The following is a 17,808-nucleotide window of genomic DNA, read 5'->3' as shown; positions in this document are numbered from 1 at the left end:
GTTAATGGTGGCCTCCAAAAGCAGTATTTTTAGTTTGGGACTGCATTCATCTTCTTATTGCTAATTAAGTAAATCCATTTTGAATATAACTTACTACTCTTTAGGGAATATTGACATATGAGAGTGCCCATTTTTTTTTTCTTTTAACCCATTGAGTTTTTGTTTATTTTTCAATTATATATATGCTAACAGCTCTAATGAGTGCTAATAGCCTCTGGAGTAAAATTATCAAGTTACAAGCCAAAAGTTGGACATGGAGAAAAAAGCTTTAAAAATACTTTCTTTCTCAAAAAAAATTTTTTTTTTTTTGGAGTGCATGACTCTGTGTGTGTGTATTTACACACAGAGAAGAGAGATTATTTAACTTGGTACAACATTTCAGATTTTGATCTTATCTTTAGTAGTATTATATTGTTGAAAACTCTCAATTGTTTTAGACTTCATCTGTTAAGGCCTTTTATACAATGTCTCGTTTAATTCTCCCAACCAGCCTTAAGTTTGATAGGAGATGAAACTAATATTGAGGGAGAAACCAAAGCAATAACACAGCAGTTTAGGCTACAGTTTTGACTACTAATATATACTTACAGATAAACTTAAGAAAACTGTTAGACAGATATTTTCTGTTTGGGCCATTTTGTTCATCTTATAGCAAATTCATTAAAATATGGATTAATGAAGAATTGGTACACAGAGCTTGTAGTGAGGAAATCACACCTAACAATAGTGCCATGTATCAGTTCTAAGCTGAGGCTAGTGTTGAGAGAGGCATCTGTGAAACTGCAGAGGACGGGCATCTGATCTGTTATTTTGGAAGGGTGACCTAAGATAAAGAAGAGTTATCAAAACCGTGCTGAAGAAATAGAAACAAGCCAGTTAAAGAGACAAGGGGCACCTAAATAGACAGAAAAAAATATATATATACAATGAACAAAAAAGAACAGGATCTTTTATTTAAGTTAAAATTTCTGTATAACTAGAGGAGCGAATAAAGAAGGATAGAAAGTCTAACATGGCATCTAGATTATGATTTCCGCAATTGGGTGGAGGGTGGTGTCTTTCTGAGATGGGATGCTCAGATATGGAAACAGTTATGTTTTGAATGGATTGATATGTTTGTGGGGGTATACAGCAGAAATGTTCATTTGGCAGTTGGGTATACTGAAAACATGGAACAGAGAACAGAAATATGTATTGCAAATAAAAGCTAAGAAAATCTTGGTATGAGTATGGTAAGATTATATTTAATTCTTACTTTGGTAGTAGAATGAGCTGTAAATGCCTTATTAGCTTTAGAATACTTTATATGCAGGAATACACCTAAACACATAAATAATAGCTTTTGATACTTGTTCAGCTATTTTTCTCAAGATAATTTTTTTTCATTAGGTTATGAAGGTGAGAATCTGATGAAAATCCTAAAAGACATTGAAACCAGCACAGAAATCATGTTGGACAGGTGGAAGTTTGAAGTCATACCTAATGACAAAGATGAGAAAGGAGACCCAGTGCCTTACAGTATCATCAACAATTACTTTTCCATTGGTGTGGTAAGATTTTCCACTACTTTTTTTTTTTTTTTTTAATCGGGTCCTGGATAATCACTGGATGAAAAATCTCACACAAAGAAGAATTTCTGATTATAAATAATTTATTTGATCTTTATGTCAGAAAAACATCTCTTCTAATGGACAATAATAAAGCTTATGAATTTATTTCAGGTCAGAATATCAGCAATTGATAAAATTTTTATGTGTTAAACAAAGGAAAGAAACTGTTCTTTCAGCTTGACCATTTTTATTACTGAAATGAAGCTTAGATTGGTTTATAAGATATGAAAATCTTAATCCTTAAGAAATTGATCATTTTAACAATTCTTTACACATATTTATCCAATAATTATGAAGGTTAAAATATATTATTGTAGCACTGCATTACATTTGATATATGTAGTTCAGTATAAATCTTATGTCCCCTCTCTCTCTTTCACATACACATACACACACACTTATACACATACACACAGAGACTATAAAAAATATCAGTTGAGTCTGTGAACTAAAGAGTCAAGCTACTTTCTAAGAGTCCTTGATAAAATTATTATCTGAAGTATTCATTTACAGTACCATGTTGTTTATTTCCTTTTTTAGATAATTACAAACAATATGACTTCAAAGAATGCTACATACTAAGGGCTAAATATACAGCGCAATGAATACTATGGTGATTATTATCATTTCAATATATTTGTAATGCACCTTGATCCTGAGAAGTCCTTGTTACAGTTTGGATCTAGAGTATTCCCCAAAGGCTTATGTTTTGAAGGCTTAGCCCCAAGGGCAGAAATTTTCAGAGGTAGGGCTTTATGAAAGTAATTAGATCATGAAGACTCTGACTTCATCAGTGGATTAATTCAGTGAGTGTTTCACAACTTGATAGCATTATTGGGAGGCAGTGGAAAAAGGAGGAGAAGGGGCCTCCTTGGAAGAAGGGGGTCACTAAAGGTGTTCTCTAGAAGAACATATCCTGTCTTCCACCTTTTCCTTGCTCTCACAGTTTCCTGGCTGCTATGAGGTTAGCTTTCCTCCACCACATCCACCGTCATGTTTCTTCCTCACTACAGGTCTCAGAGCAGTGGAGCCAGCTGACTATGGATAGAAACCTCTGAAAAGTGAATCAAAATAAACTTTTCCTGCTTTAGTTTGTTTTTCTCAGGTATTTTGGTCACAGTGACAAAAAAACAAATATAACCTTCCTAACAGATTTTTAGTTGTTTTATTAGTGTATAATTTACACATAACCTAATTCACTCATTTGATAGTACATTTAATGATTTTAATATTTTCCCTATTTTAGGGTATTATATCTGTCAAATAAGACCATTAATCCCCATTTGTAAACAATTTTGGCTCCTTTGTCCAGCTTTAGGCAGTAATTACATCTGTTTTCTAATGCTTGTTTTATGGACATTTTATATGAAGAAAATCATGTACTATGTGGTCTTTTTCATCTGGATTCTTTACTTAGCATGTGTTTTAAGTTCATTCACATAAAATATATGAATGCTATTTTTCTTTATACTACTGAATAGCAATTCATTATATGTATGTTTTACACATTATTCCTTCACCAATCGATGGCTATTTGGGTTGTTTCCAGTCTTTGGATATTGTTTTAGCCAGCTATTTCACTGCTGTGACTAAATGATCTGACCCGCAGAATTACAGATAAGGGAAAGTTTATTTGTGGACTCACTGTTTCAGAGGTCTTAGTACATAGAAGACCAGCTCCATTCCTTGGGGCTCCAGGTGAGGCAGAACAACATCATGGTGAAAGAGTGTGTCAGAAGGAAGTAGCTTTCATCATCAGGAAGCAGAGAGAGAGAGACTCCACTCTCCAGATACAAATATACATATGCCAAAGCCAAGCCCCAATTTCCACCTCCTCCAGTCACACCCTACCTGCCTCCAGTTACCACTGAGTTAATCCCATCAGGGATTAATTCACTGATTATGTTAAGACTCTCAAAACCCAATCATTTCTCCTCTGAACTTTCTGCATTGTTTCAGACGTGAGCTTTTGGGGGACACCTCACATCCAAATCATAACAGATATTATGAATGATGTCAATTTTTTAAATCTCTCTAGGAATTTTTAATCATTTATTTTGGCTACTGTAATTTTTAAAATCTTTTTTTAGTTGTAAATGTACACAATATCTTTATTTTATTTATTCATTTTTGTGGTACTGAGAATCAAATCCAGTGCCTCACATGTGCAAGGCAAGCGCTCTACTTCTGAGCCACAATCTCAGTCCAATTAATATAGTTTTTAACTCCAGAATTTCTATTTTATTAATCATTTCTCATCTTTAATTAATATTTTATATTTGAAGTATCATTGTTGCTGTATTTTCCTTTATTCTTTAAACATGGTTCAATTTAGTTTTTTGACATGTTTATAAAAGCTAGTATGAAGTCTTTGCTAAGTCCAACATGAGGGACCCATTAAAGAGTTTGATAATGTATGAGTCACATCAGAAATCTTGTTCATTTGCTTGCTTATTTTTGTCCTAAATATGCAACATATTTTCATACTTCTTTGCATATTTTTTGTTGAACTAGAAATTGTATTTGTATGTCTTAACAACTCTGGATTTTCATTCTTCTGCAAGGACTGTTAATACTTGTTTGTTCAGTGAATTTCCTGTGGAGACTTTCTTCCCTGTGGTGTATAGATGCTGATGTCTCAACTTTTTTTTTTTTTTTTCATCTTGTTTTGTTTTGATCCTGGCTTCCTAGATATCACTCCTGTGTCAGTACAGTTAACTAGAAATTGTGCTTAACTTTTGAGGTACTAAGTCTCTCCCCCTTTGTTATAAAATGGATCGATCCATGTGTTCTTTGAGGATCACATTCAAAGTTCAAAAAATTATACATTGGATTTAGTTTTTTTTTTTTTTCTTCCGTTCATATACAAAGCTTCTCATTTAAGCAATGATGTGAAAATAGTGAGGATTTCCTTTGCTTTCTCCTGAGCATGTATAAAGCCTTTTAGACAGTCTGGGATATGTATAGTGTATCATGGCCCATTGTGACTATCTCATTTCCAAAGTCTCCTGTTAAATTCCTGGCTAGTGTACTGATCAGTTGCTTCCCTTAATCAGTCTTGGAAACTAAGGCAAGCTATGGCATTGACCTCCCATGTTCATTTGCCACAGAGATTACTACTGTTTCAGCTGACTCTCAAGTAATGGAGATTTTCTGATAAGCATTTACGAAAAAATACATAAATACAAAACTTCTTAAACTTATGGTAAGTGAAATGAAGGAAACAAAAGTTACCATGACCTAGAATAAGGGACATCAACTTTAGATCTGATAGTCAGGAATGGCTTATATAAAAATTTTCATTTAAGAAAGAGATCTGAAGAATACAGAGCTGGACACCAAAGAGATGTAAAGAACGTACCAAGTCTATATAGCTGTATGTGAAGGGCTCAAGGTGAGAAAGAGCTTTGTGTCTTCAAAGACCACTTAGACCAGTGTGCCTGGAGCATAGAGGGAGAGTGGGAGTGAATGACATGAAAGGCATCTGTAGAAGTAGCTACAGTCTGGTTGGAAGGCTCTCGAAAGCTATTGGATTTGTCATTTTAGCTATAAGCAGCTGAATGATTATGATTATAATCAGGAAATAAAGTAGTACAGTTTGGGGACAGATAGCATGATCTCTTCAATCAGAGGCAATAGTCAGACATTAGTTAAAAGATAGACAAAACAAGTATCATAGAAGGAATAATACAACTTTAAATATTTCCTTTTAAGCCTATAAATATAATTGAATTGGTAAATGTATCCTAACAAGCTCAGCCAATGTCCTTTCTTCAAATATGAACCATTCACTGGAATTCATCACACTTTCATGTATAAATCACACTATGATTGCTAATTTGTTTCTTTAAAGTGGAGCAAAAATCAAAAGCACTAAAATAATAATCTAGTCCTTTTTGTTTTGGGTTTTTACAATTATTTTTAATAATTGTTTATAATTATCTCTCAGATTTAATTAAGGTGCACAAGTTCAGGAAATGTTCAGTATTATACTTACATCAAACCTTCCCACAGCAATTGACTTGTTTCCATAAAAAACATTTTTATAATTATAGTTTCCTTTTAATATGTAATTAAATGTTATAAGATAGTAAAACCCAAAATTTGCGTAAACAGGTTGGAAATAACACCAATGACTCTTAGTAATCATATACCTCAAAATGGGAAAAAATGTGCAAGTTTAAACACTATCTAGTGGTTTAACAATATTTTATGGAGGAAAATGTTATGACTTGTGGAGAAAAAATATTTGTTAATCTGCAAGCCACTTAAAGGAAGTCAATTAAAAGAACTACTCTATTAAAAATTATTCCAGTTGCCAAATGGACAATGACATGGAGATTTATAGGAATAGAGGCCGAGAGCCCAGCTTAGCATATTTCATGCAAAGTCAGGGAAGAGTGAAGACATTAAGAGTCATGAACACTGAAACAATTGGATATACTTAAGAAATATTTTGGAAATGGAATTTATAGTGTTGAAAGGATAAAAGAAAATAAGTTTTCATGACTAAAGGCGTCAAGACTAAGTTTCAAGACAAAGTTCGTTTTTTTCTTAATTCATTTTTTATTTGTTCTAATTAGTTGTACATAGCTAAGGAAAGCATTTATATATTTTGATAGATCATACATAAATGGAGTGCAATTTTTCATTTTTCTGATTTTACATATTGTGCAATTTTTCATTTTTCTGATTTTACATATTGTAGGATCACATTGGTCATGCAGTCATATATGTACATAATGTAATAATGTCTGTTTCATTCTACTATCCTTCCTAAACCCATACCCCTTCCCCTCTCTTCACTCTTCTCTACCTAATATAAAGTCACTCTGTTCTTCCCTGTCCCCCTTTTTGGTGAATTAACATCCTCATATCAGAGAAAACATTCAGCCTTTGGTTTTTTAGGTTTGGCTTATTTTGCTTACCATGATATATTTTCTGACTCCATCCATTTACCAGCAAATGCTATAAATTCATTCTTCTTTAAAGCTGAGTAGTATCCTATCGTGTACATATATATATATATATATATATATATATATGTATATATATCACATTTTCTTTATCCATTCATATGTTGAAAGGCACCTACTTTGTTTCCATAGTTTGGCTATCATGAGTTGAGCTGCTATAAACATTGATGTGGCTGTATCACTGCAGTATGCTGATTTTAAGTCCTTTGGGTATAAACCAAGGAATGGGATAACTGAATGAAATGGTGGTTCCATTCAAAGTTTTCTGAAGTCAAGACAAAGTTTTAATAGTGATATTTTGTCTTTATTTTTTTTTATTTTTTTATTTTATTTTTTAATTTTTTTTATTTTTTTACATTTACATAGGGTAATGATGTTTATTTTTCCCCTCCCCCCACCCCTCCCACCCCTCTTTTCCCTCTACACAGTCCTTCTTTCCTTCATTATTCCCGCTCTCCTTAGCCTAACTCTAAACCTAACCCTAAACCTAATGCTAGCCCCTCCCACCCCCCATTATATGTCCTCATCCGCTTATCAGCGAGATCATTCGTCCTTTAGTTTTTTGAGATTGTCTTATCTCACTTAGCATGATATTCTCCAATTTCGACCATTTGCCTACAAATGCCATAATTTTATCATTCTTCATTGCGGAGTAATATTCCATTGTATAAATATGCCACAGTTTCTTTATCCATTCATCAACTGAAGGGCATCTAGGTTGGTTCCACAATCTGGTTATGGTGAATTGAGCAGCAATGAACATTGATGTGGCTGTATCTCTGTAGTATGCTGATTTTAAGTCCTTTGGGTATAGGCCAAGGAGTGGGATAGCTGGGTCAAATGGTGTTTCCATTCCAAGCTTTCTGAGGAATCTCCACACTGCTTTCCAGAGTGGCTGCACTAATTTGCAACCCCACCAGCAATGTATGAGTGTTCCTTTTTCACCACATCCTCGCCAACACCTATTGTTGCTTGTATTCTTGATAATCGCCATTCTAATTGGGGTGAGATGAAATCTTAGGGTAGTTTTGATTTGCATTTCCCTTATTACTAGGGATGTTGAACAGTTTTTCATATATCTGTTGATTACTTGTACATCTTCTTCTGTGAAGTGTCTGTTCATTTCCTTAGCCCATTTGTTGATTGGATTATTTGTATTCTTCGTGTAGAGTTTTTTGAGTTCTTTATAGATTCTGGATATTAGCGCTCTATCTGAGGTATGGTTGGCAAAGATATTCTCCCACTCTGTAGGCTCTCTCTTCACATTTCTGATAGTTTCCTTTGCTGAGAGAAAGCTTTTAAGTTTGAATCTATCCCAGTTGTTGATAATTGCTTTTATTTCTTGTGCTATGGGAGTCCTGTTAAGGAAGTCTGATCCTAAGCCAACAAGTTGAAGATTTGGACCTACTTTTTCTTCTATAAGATGCAGGGTCTCTGGTCTGATTCCGAGGTCCTTGATCCATTTTGAGTTGAGTTTTGTGTAGGGTGAGAGATAGGGGTTTAATTTCATTCTATTGCATATGGTTTTCCAGTTTTCCCAGCACCATTTGTTGAAGAGGCTATCTTTTCTCCATTGCATATTGTTGGACCCTTTGTCTAGTATGAGAAAATTGTATTTATTTGGGTTTGTGTCCATGTCCTCTATTCTGTACCATTGATCTACCTGTCTATTTTGGTACCAATACCATGCCGTTTTTGTTACTATTGCTTTGTAGTAGAGTTGAAGATCTGGTATTGCAATACCCCCTGCTTCGCTCTTGCTACTGAGGATTGCTTTAGCTATTCTAGGTTTTTTATTCTTCCAGATGAATTTCATAATTGCTTGCTCTATTTCTGCAAGGTACATCATTGGGATTTTAATTGGAATTGCATTGAATCTGTATAGCACTTTAGGTAGTATAGCCATTTTGACGATATTAATTCTGCCTATCCAGGAACATGGGAGATCTTTCCATCTTCTAAGGTTTTCTTGAATTTCTTTCTTTAGTGTTCTGTAGTTCTCATTGTAGAGGTCTTTCACCTCTTTTGTGAGATTGATTCCCAAGTATTTTATTTTTTTCGATGCTATTGTGAATGGGGTAGTTTTCCTAATTTCTCTTTCTGAAGATTCATCACTTATGTATAAAAATGCATTGGATTTATGAGCATTGATCTTGTAACCTGCTACTTTACTGAATTCACTTATGAGTTCTAAAAGTTTTCTGGTGGAATTTCCAGGTTCCTCTAAATATATAATCATGTCATCAGCGAACAGGGATAGTTTGAGTTCTTCTTTTCCTATTCGTATCCCTTTAATTTCTTTGGTTTGTCTGATTGTTCTGGCTAGAGTTTCAAGGACGATGTTGAATAGAAGTGGTGAAAGAGGGCATCCCTGCCTTGTTCCAGTTTTTAGGGGGAACGCTTTCAGTTTTTCACCATTTAGAATGATATTAGCCATGGGCTTAGCGTAGATTGCCTTTATAATGTTTAGGAATGTTCCCACTACCCCAATTTTTTCTAGTGTTTTGAGCATGAAGGGATGCAGTATTTTATCAAATGCTTTTTCTGCATCTATTGAAATAATCATGTGATTCTTAACTTTAAGTCTGTTGATATGGTGAATGACATTTATTGATTTCCGAATGTTGAACCAACCTTGCATCCCTGGGATAAAACCCACTTGATCGTGGTGCACTATCTTTTTAATATATATTTGTATGCGATTTGCTAAAATTTTGTTGAGAATTTTTACATCGATGTTCATTAAGGATATTGGTCTGAAATTTTCTTTCCTCGATGTGTCTCTGTCTGGTTTAGGTATCAGGGTGATATTGGCTTCATAGAACGAGTTTGGTAGGGTTCCCTCCTCTTCTATTTCATGGAATAGTTTGAGGAGTATTGGAATGAGCTCTTCTTTAAAGGTTTTGTAGAACTCGGCTGAGAACCCATCTGGTCCTGGACTTTTCTTTGTTGGTAGGCTTTTGATGACCTCTTCTATTTCATTGCTTGAAATTGGTTTATTTAAGTTGTGTATGTCCTCCTCGTTCAGTTTAGGTAGTTCATATGTCTCTAGAAATTTGTTGATGTCTTCGAGGTTTTCTGTTTTGTTGGAGTATAGATTTTCGAAATAGCTTCTAATTATGTTTTATATTTCACTCGTGTCTGTTGTGATGTTTCCTTGTTCATTCCGAATTTTAGTAATTTGAGTTTTCTCCCTCTTTCTCTTTGTTAGTGTGGCTAAGGGTTTATCAATTTTATTTATTTTTTCAAAGAACCAACTATTTATTTTGTTACTTTTTCGAATTGTTTCTTTTGTTTCGATTTCGTTGATTTCGGCTCTGATTTTAACTATTTCCTGTCTTCTACTACTTTTGGTATTGGTCTGCTCTTCTTTTTCTAGTGCTTTGAGCTGTAGTGTTAAGTCGTTTATTTGTTGATTTCTACTTCTTTTTTTGAATGCACCCCATGAAATAAATCTTCCTCTAAGTATTGCTTTCATAGTGTCCCAGAGATTTTGATATGATGTGTCTTTGTTCTCGTTTACTTCTAAGAATTTTTTAATTTCCCTCCTGATGTCTTCTGTTATCCATTCATCATATAATAGTGTATTATTTAGTCTCCAGGTATTGGAGAAGTTTCTGTTTTTTATTCTGTCATTTATTTCTAATTTCAATCCATTATGATCTGATAGAGTACAAGGTAGTATCTCTATCTTCTTGTATTTGCTAACAGTAGCTTTATGGCATAAAATATGGTCTATTTTAGAGAAGGATCCATGTGCTGCTGAGAAGAAAGTGTATTCGTTCTTTGTTGGATGGTATATTCTATATATGTCCGTTAAGTCTAAATTGCTGATTGTGTTGTTGAGATCTGTAGTTTCTTTATTCAATTTTTGTTTGGACGATCTATCCAGTGGTGAGAGAGGTGTGTTAAAATCCCCTAGTATTATTGTGTTGTGGTCTATTTGAATTCTGGAATTGAGAAGGATTTGTTTGATGTACATGGATGAGCCAATGTTCGGGGCATAGATATTTATGATTGTTATGTCTTGCTGATTTATGCTTCCCTTAAGCAGCAGGTAATGTCCTTCTTTATCCCTTCTGACTAGTTTTGGTTTGAAGTCCACATTATCTGAGATGAGGATGGATACTCCAGCTTTTTTGCTGTGTCTGTGTGCATGATATGTTTTTCCCCATCCTTTCACCTTTAGTCTATGGGTGTCTCTTTCTATGAGATGAGTCTCTTGCAGGCAGCATATTGTTGGATTTTTCTTTTTAATCCAATCTGCCAGTCTGTGTCTTTTGATTGATGAATTCAGGCCATTAACATTCAGGGTTATTATTGTGATATGATTTGTATTCCCAGTCAATTGACTCATATTTGTTTTTGACATGTTTTGGTTTCTCCTTTATTTGGCTATTCCTTTAGGCTAGCGCCTCCTGTTGCTGATTTGCATCGTTGTTTTTCATCTCTTCCTCATGGAATATTTTGCTGAGAATGTTCTGTAATGCTGGCTTTCTTTTTGTAAATTCCTTTAGCTTTTGTTTATCATGGCAGGATCTTATTTCATCGTCAAATTTGAAGGTAAGTTTTGCTGGGTATAAGATTCTTGGTTGGCATCCGTTTTCTTTCAGGGCTTGGTATATGTTGTTCCAGGCCCTTCTAGCTTTTAGGGTCTGGATTGAAAAATCTGCTGATATTCTTATTGGTTTCCCTCTGAATGTAATTTGATTCTTTTCTCTCGCGGCCTTTAAAATTCTGTCTTTATTTTGTATGTTAGGTATTTTCATAATAATGTGCCTTGGTGTGGGTCTGTTGTAATTTTGTATGTTTGGAGTTCTATAAGCCTCTTGTACTTGGTTTTCCATTTCATTCTTCAGATTTGGGAAATTTTCTGTTATTATTTCATTGAATAGATTGTTCATTCCTTTGGTTTGTTTCTCTAAGCCTTTTCATGATATCCCATAATTCTTGTAGATTCTGTTCATGATTTCTTACCATCTTTTCTGTTTGGCCAACTTTGCTTTCAAGATTAAATAATTTGTCTTCAATGTCTGAGGTTCTGTCTTCCAGGTGTTCTATCCTATTAGTTATGCTTTCTATGGAGTTTTTAACTTGGTTTATTGTTTCCTTCATTTCAAGGATTTCAGTTTGTTTTTTTTTTCAGTATCTCTAACTCTTTATTGAAATGATCTCTTGCTTCCCGTATTTGGTCTTTTAACTGTTGATTGGTGCGATCACTTAATGCCTGCATTTGCTCTTTCATCTCCTCCTTCAATGCCTGCATTTGCTCTTTCATCTCCTCATTAGCTTTCCTGATCATTTTAATTACGTACATTCTGAACTCCCTTTCTGACATTTCTTCTGCTGTGCTGTCATTGGGTTTTATTGATGTAGTATCTAGGTTTGTTTGGGACATTTTCTTCCCTTGTTTTCTCATATTGGTCAGTTGTCAGTGGGACCCTGAGATATTGCAGTTTTCCGCTACTGGCTTATAGTGTTCCGGTAGATTTCCAGTATATCACCTCCCAGCCTTCAGTAGCCTGATGTCTTGGAGGAATCTGATAAAGCAGCTCATCCGAAGAAAACTGCCCCTAGCCCCCTACTGGTTCCACAGTTTGGAACTGGCTCTGTGCGGAAATGCTCTCACTGTGGGCCTGCGCCGTGCAGCTGGCCGTGTGGGAGGAGCCCACTGCCGGAGTGTGGAAGGCTACCTTGGGAAGACTCTAGCTGCCCTGCCCGGCTCCAATAAGCCACCTCTATCTGGGCCTGCCACCTGGGCCGAGCTTTACCCAGTGGGCAGACTCACCCGTGGCTCTATTTCAGTCCGAGTCTCTCAATGCCTCCCCTTCTTAACTCCAGGGTTCTGGAGCGACTGGGGGTGCAGTCTCCCTCTAGGCCGCCATCTTGGATCGCCCCGTGAAGAGAGCCTGCAGTCGGAGTGGGCAGAGCCACCTGAAGAGGTCTCTGGCTGCCCTGCCCTAATCCCAGAGGCTGTTTGCGGATCGCGGCTCTCCGCTGGTTTGTTGCTGGAGTACGCTGCGCTGCAGGGGCTCCGGGACTCGGAGCTTGTTCTGGTCAGAAATGCTCTCACTAGTGGGCCAGTTCCGTTCCGAGAACCTGGAGAAGCTGGCTGTGTGGGTGGGGCCCACCGCCGGAGTGCGCAGGGCTGCCTGTGGATGACTCTAGCTGCCCTGCCCGGCTCCGATAAGCCACCTCTATCTGGGCCTGCCACCCGGACCGAGCTTTACCCAGTGGGCAGACTCACCCGTGGCTCTATTTCAGTCCGAGTCTCTCAATGCCTCCCCTTCTTAACTCCAGGGTTCTGGAGCGACTGGGGGTGCAGTCTCCCTCTAGGCCGCCATCTTGGATCGCCCCGTGAAGAGAGCCTGCAGCCGGAGTGGGCAGAGCCGCCTGAAGAGGTCTCTGGCTGCCCTGCCCTAATCCCAGAGGCTGTTTGCGGATCGCGGCTCTCCGCTGGTTCGTTGCCGGAGTACGCTGCGCTGCAGGGGCTCCGGGACTCGGAGCTTGTTCTGGTCAGAAAGGCTCTCACTAGCGGGCCAGTTCCGTTCCGAGAACCTGGAGAAGCTGGCTGTGTGGGCGGGGCCCACCACCGGAGTGCCGATATTTTGTCTTTAAAAGTGTGTGGTTCCCCTGCATGGAGAACCATCAGTGACACATTATCTGGGGCTAGTTAGTCTATGATTTGTGAACCTCACTCATACATCTTGTAGTTTATTCTGGCTATTGGCATGATGATGATATGTTGCTTGGTCATGTTATTCCCATTATCTAGCATTTATTATGACTTTATCACATGCTTGTGGAAGAAGTCTCAGTAGTCAGAAGATAAACCCACTGTTCAAACACTGTACAAGCCTCTGTTAACATCAAGTTTTGGAATGATTCTTTGGTTAAAGAATGTCACATGGCTAGGCTCAGATATAAGGAGTGGAGAGACTGAATTGTTCTTTTGATGGAATATAATCACAATGCAAAAGAGTGTACAGTCAGAATATAGGTGAAAAGTTTGTCCATTATTTTACATTTATTGCCACATATACTTAAATCAATGTGCACCGATGAAATTAATGGTAGATAGTTCATAAAGAAGAAATTAAACTTCAGGACAAAGGCTTGAGGTTTATTAATGCCTAGAGATTTGCTAGGGGAGGAGGACTGGGAACTTCCCTGGAAAGTAAAGGCAAAGGAAGTAGAAGGAAAATTAAATAGTATGTTTAGGTAGATAAAAGAAAAGATTATTTCAAGAAGACAATGGCTAACTAGATAAAAAACTGCCAAGAAGTCTGAAAATTTGAACTTTTGGAGAAACTGGGACAGTAGATTTGAATTTTTAAAAGATTAATGTTTTTTCTAAGTTTATTTTTCAACTGATATATAAAACTATAAAACTTTTTACATGACTTTGAGTACTATGTGATTTTTTTGATACACATATACATCATTTAATTAGGTTAAACGTATTATTTACTCAACCCTTATCACTTCTTCATGGTAAAGAGTTTTTAAACATCCTAAGATATGTAGTACCCAGTCATATCTATAGTCACCCTGGTATAAAATAGCCCACCAAAATTTCTTACTCCTATTTAGTACAACTTAGTATCCATTGATCAAACTTTTCTTTCCCTACCTCTGCTTCTTCCTACTTAGCCTTTGGTAACCACCATTCTATTCTCAACTTTCATGGAATCAGCTGTTTAAGATTTCTTATGTAAGTTCATGCAGTGCTTTCTATTCCTGGCTTATTTAATGTAACAAAATATATTGTAACAAAATGATTGCCAACTCCATCCATATTGTCACAATATTAGGATTTCATTCTTTTCATGACTGAATAATATTTCATAGACTGTATGTACCACATTTTATTTATGCATTCATCAGTTAATTGACACTTAGGTTGTTTACATCTCTTGGCTATTGTAAATAATGCTACATTTTTAAAAACAGGAAAGCAAATGTTTCCTCAACATACTGATTTCATTTCCTTGGGATAAATACTCATTAGTGGAATAGCTGGATCATACAGTCATTCTATTTTAAATAATAACAGTGGAGGAAATTTTTGTTTACTTATTTACTGTAGTATTGGGGATTGAACCCATGCTAAGCAAGTACCCTATTACTGAGCTATATTCCCAGCCCAGAAATTTTTAACATAAGCTTTAAAAATTCCTTTGATGACTGACAGGATGATGTCAGCAACATGGCCTCTTTACTGCCCCCCTCCTGCCAAACACCACTTTAGCAATAACTCATAATTCCCAGTGATAAATCAGAAATGAACTGAAAGGCTCCTGCACCTTGGGAGAATATAAAATGAGATACCTGAAGTTGGTACAGAGATTCAGGATACTCTTTTGTCCTGAAGACCCTGGTTATGACTTAACTCCAGATGACTAGGGAGAAACCTGTTAACATCAGCTTCACCTAAAAGAAGGAATGGCGGATTTTAATGTGTTCAGTGTTCTTCTTTAAGTTCATCTTATTTATCTGTAAAGCTGTCCCTCTGAAGTGAAGGACGAGGAAAATCTTGCCCAGACAACAAAACTGAGAGCGTTCATTGCCACTAGAAATGCCTTACCAGAAGTGCTTTTATATAGTTCTTTAAGTTGAAATGGGATGCTAACTAGCAACAAAACAGCATAAGAAAGAATGACATCCATTAGTAAAGTTAAACATAAAAGGCTGTACTTCATAATGTTGATGAGTAAATAACATAATTTTAGTGCAAAGTTAAAAACAAAAAGCACTAAAAATAACTTATTAAAAATATATAAATTAAAACATAATATGAAAATATGTAAAATGTGATAACAGCATAAAGCATGACATGAGAAATTAAAATATAGTTTTTGTACATAGTTCGACTTAAGTTGTTCTCATCTAAAATTAGAAGTGTCTTCTCTGAGTGCAGGTAACACAACTAGAAGTCAATAGCAAATCTGAAAATTTCACAAATATGGTAATTAGACAACATAGTCATAAACAGTCCTTTTATCAACAAAGATGTGAAATTAGAAAAGATTGCAAGACAAATGAAAATTAAAATATAACTTACCAAAATTTAAGGGTTGCAGCAAAACTAATAGGAAACTTCATGTTTGAACGTGTACTTTAAAAATAAGCATCGTAACACTATAACAAAAAAAAATTAGAATAAACTAAATCCACAGTTAAAAGGTAGAAAATAACAAATCTCTAGGAGAAATAAATGAAAGGGAAAATTTTTAAAAATAGAAAAAATCATGAAACTAATACTTTTTTTGAAAAATTAATTATAATGGATAAATCCTTAGCTAGAATAAAAAAAGAAGACTCAAATAAATACAACAAGAAATCAAAGAAGATACATTATAACTGATACAACATAAATTTTAAAAAGGGACTATTGTGAACAGTTCTACACCAACAAACTGAACAAGTTAGAGGAAATAGATAAACTCCTTGGAACAAAGGATCTATTATGAAAAAGTAATCTGAAGAGATATATAAATTATATGGCAATTGAAACACTAACAAAATTCTACCCAACAAAAGATATCTTTGGACAAGATAACTTCACTGGTGAATTCTGTCAAACATTTAAAGAAGTAATGCTAATCTTTCTCAAATTCTTCCAAAAAAATTGAAGAGGAAGAAATATTGTTAGTAAGTCTATACCACACAATGCAATTTACAGATGCAACATAATCTCTATCAATAGTCCAATGCTATTTTTCTTTACAAAAAAAAAAAAAAAAAACAAACAGAAATTCATATGGAAATGAAGCTGTCCCAAATTGGATTAATTTCAAACAAAGTCAGAGGCATCGCACTTCCTGATTTTGAACTATGTTACAAAGCAATACTAATTCATAAAGTATGGCATTGGCATAAAGACAGTCATATAGACAAATGGAACAGAATTGAGAGCTCAGAGATAAATCCACAAACATACAGCGAACTGATCTTCAGCAAGGTTGCTGAAAATACACAACAGGAAAAGGAAAATCTCCTTAAAATACTCTTGAGCACATTGGATATTCACATTCAAAAGAAAGAAATTGAACCCTTATAGCACACACAAAAATTAAAGTAGATTAAAGAATTAAATGCTTACTTGAGACTGTAAAACTCCTGGAAGAAAATGGAGGAGAAAACTTACTGACTCTGATGTTGACACTGATTCATTGACTATACCACCAAAGGCACAGGCAACTAAAACAAAAATAAGTCAGATTACATCAAATTAAAATGCTTCTACACAGCAAAGAAATTAACCCACAGATTGAAGGCAGTTGATAGAATGGGAGAATGTATGTGCTGTTTATCTGATAAGTGGTTAATCTTCAAGAAAAAATAAGGAACTCCCATAACTAAATAGCAATAAATAAATAAGCAAATGCTAATAATATTGTTACAAAATGGGCAAAGGAATTGCATAAACATTTCTCCAAAGAAGACATTTCAAATAATGAACAGCTATATGAAAATATGCTTAATATCACTAATCATCAGGGAAATTCAAATCAAAATCATAATGAGATATTACTTCATAGATATAAGGAATGCTGTTTTCCAAAAAATAAAGATGATTTGTGTAGTTCAGGATGTGAGGAATTGGGAATCTTGCAGTGATGATGTGAATCAAAATGGTGAAACCATTTTGAGAAACAGTGTGGAAGTTTCTCAGAAACTTAAAAATGCAGCTATCATGAAGTCCAGCAATCCCACTTTTGTATACATCCCAAAGGATTGAAATCAGGTTCTTGAAAAGATTATCACTTCTCTGATGTTTACCATAGCAATTTCAACATCCAAAGTGAAAGAAATATTTTTCTAAAATTTGAAAAATTTTGTAGAACAACATATATAGAAACAATAAAAATGATGTAGAAAAATATTAATGGCCCATTGGTAGATGAATTATAAGGAAATGTGACATCTTTATACAATTGAATATTATTTTGCTTTAAAAAGAAGGAAATTCTGCAATAAAATATGCAATAACACGAATGAATCTTGAGGGCATTATGTTGGGTGAAGTAAGTCACTGAAGACAAAATACTGCATGTTTGGGTGATCTGAGGTACCCAAATTAGATTTATAAAACTAAGATGAAATGGTGATTACCAGGACTGTGGGCAGGGAAAGTCAAGAATTACTAATCAATGAGCATAAAGTTTCAGTCAAGTGTAATAAATTAGCTCTAGAGATCTGCCGTGAACCATTCATTC

General features: G+C 35.3%; 1 protein-coding gene across 13 annotated transcripts in view; it reads left to right on the top strand.

Moving 5' to 3' along the window:
• The window catches only part of Dgkb (diacylglycerol kinase beta), a 640,490-nt gene that overhangs the window by 280,517 nt on the left and 342,165 nt on the right, over positions 1–17,808 (top strand). For all 13 annotated transcript variants that reach the window (XM_047561038.1, XM_047561039.1, XM_047561044.1 and 10 more), the window contains one exon: positions 1,390–1,550. In XM_047561038.1, the coding sequence (XP_047416994.1) occupies positions 1,390–1,550 (161 nt within the window). The remainder of the gene's footprint in view (positions 1–1,389; positions 1,551–17,808) is intronic.

This window comes from Sciurus carolinensis, chromosome 8 (assembly GCF_902686445.1).
Source record: "Sciurus carolinensis chromosome 8, mSciCar1.2, whole genome shotgun sequence".
NCBI classification, from domain to species: Eukaryota; Metazoa; Chordata; class Mammalia; order Rodentia; family Sciuridae; genus Sciurus; species Sciurus carolinensis.
This window is presented reverse-complemented; position numbering and strand designations above follow the sequence as displayed.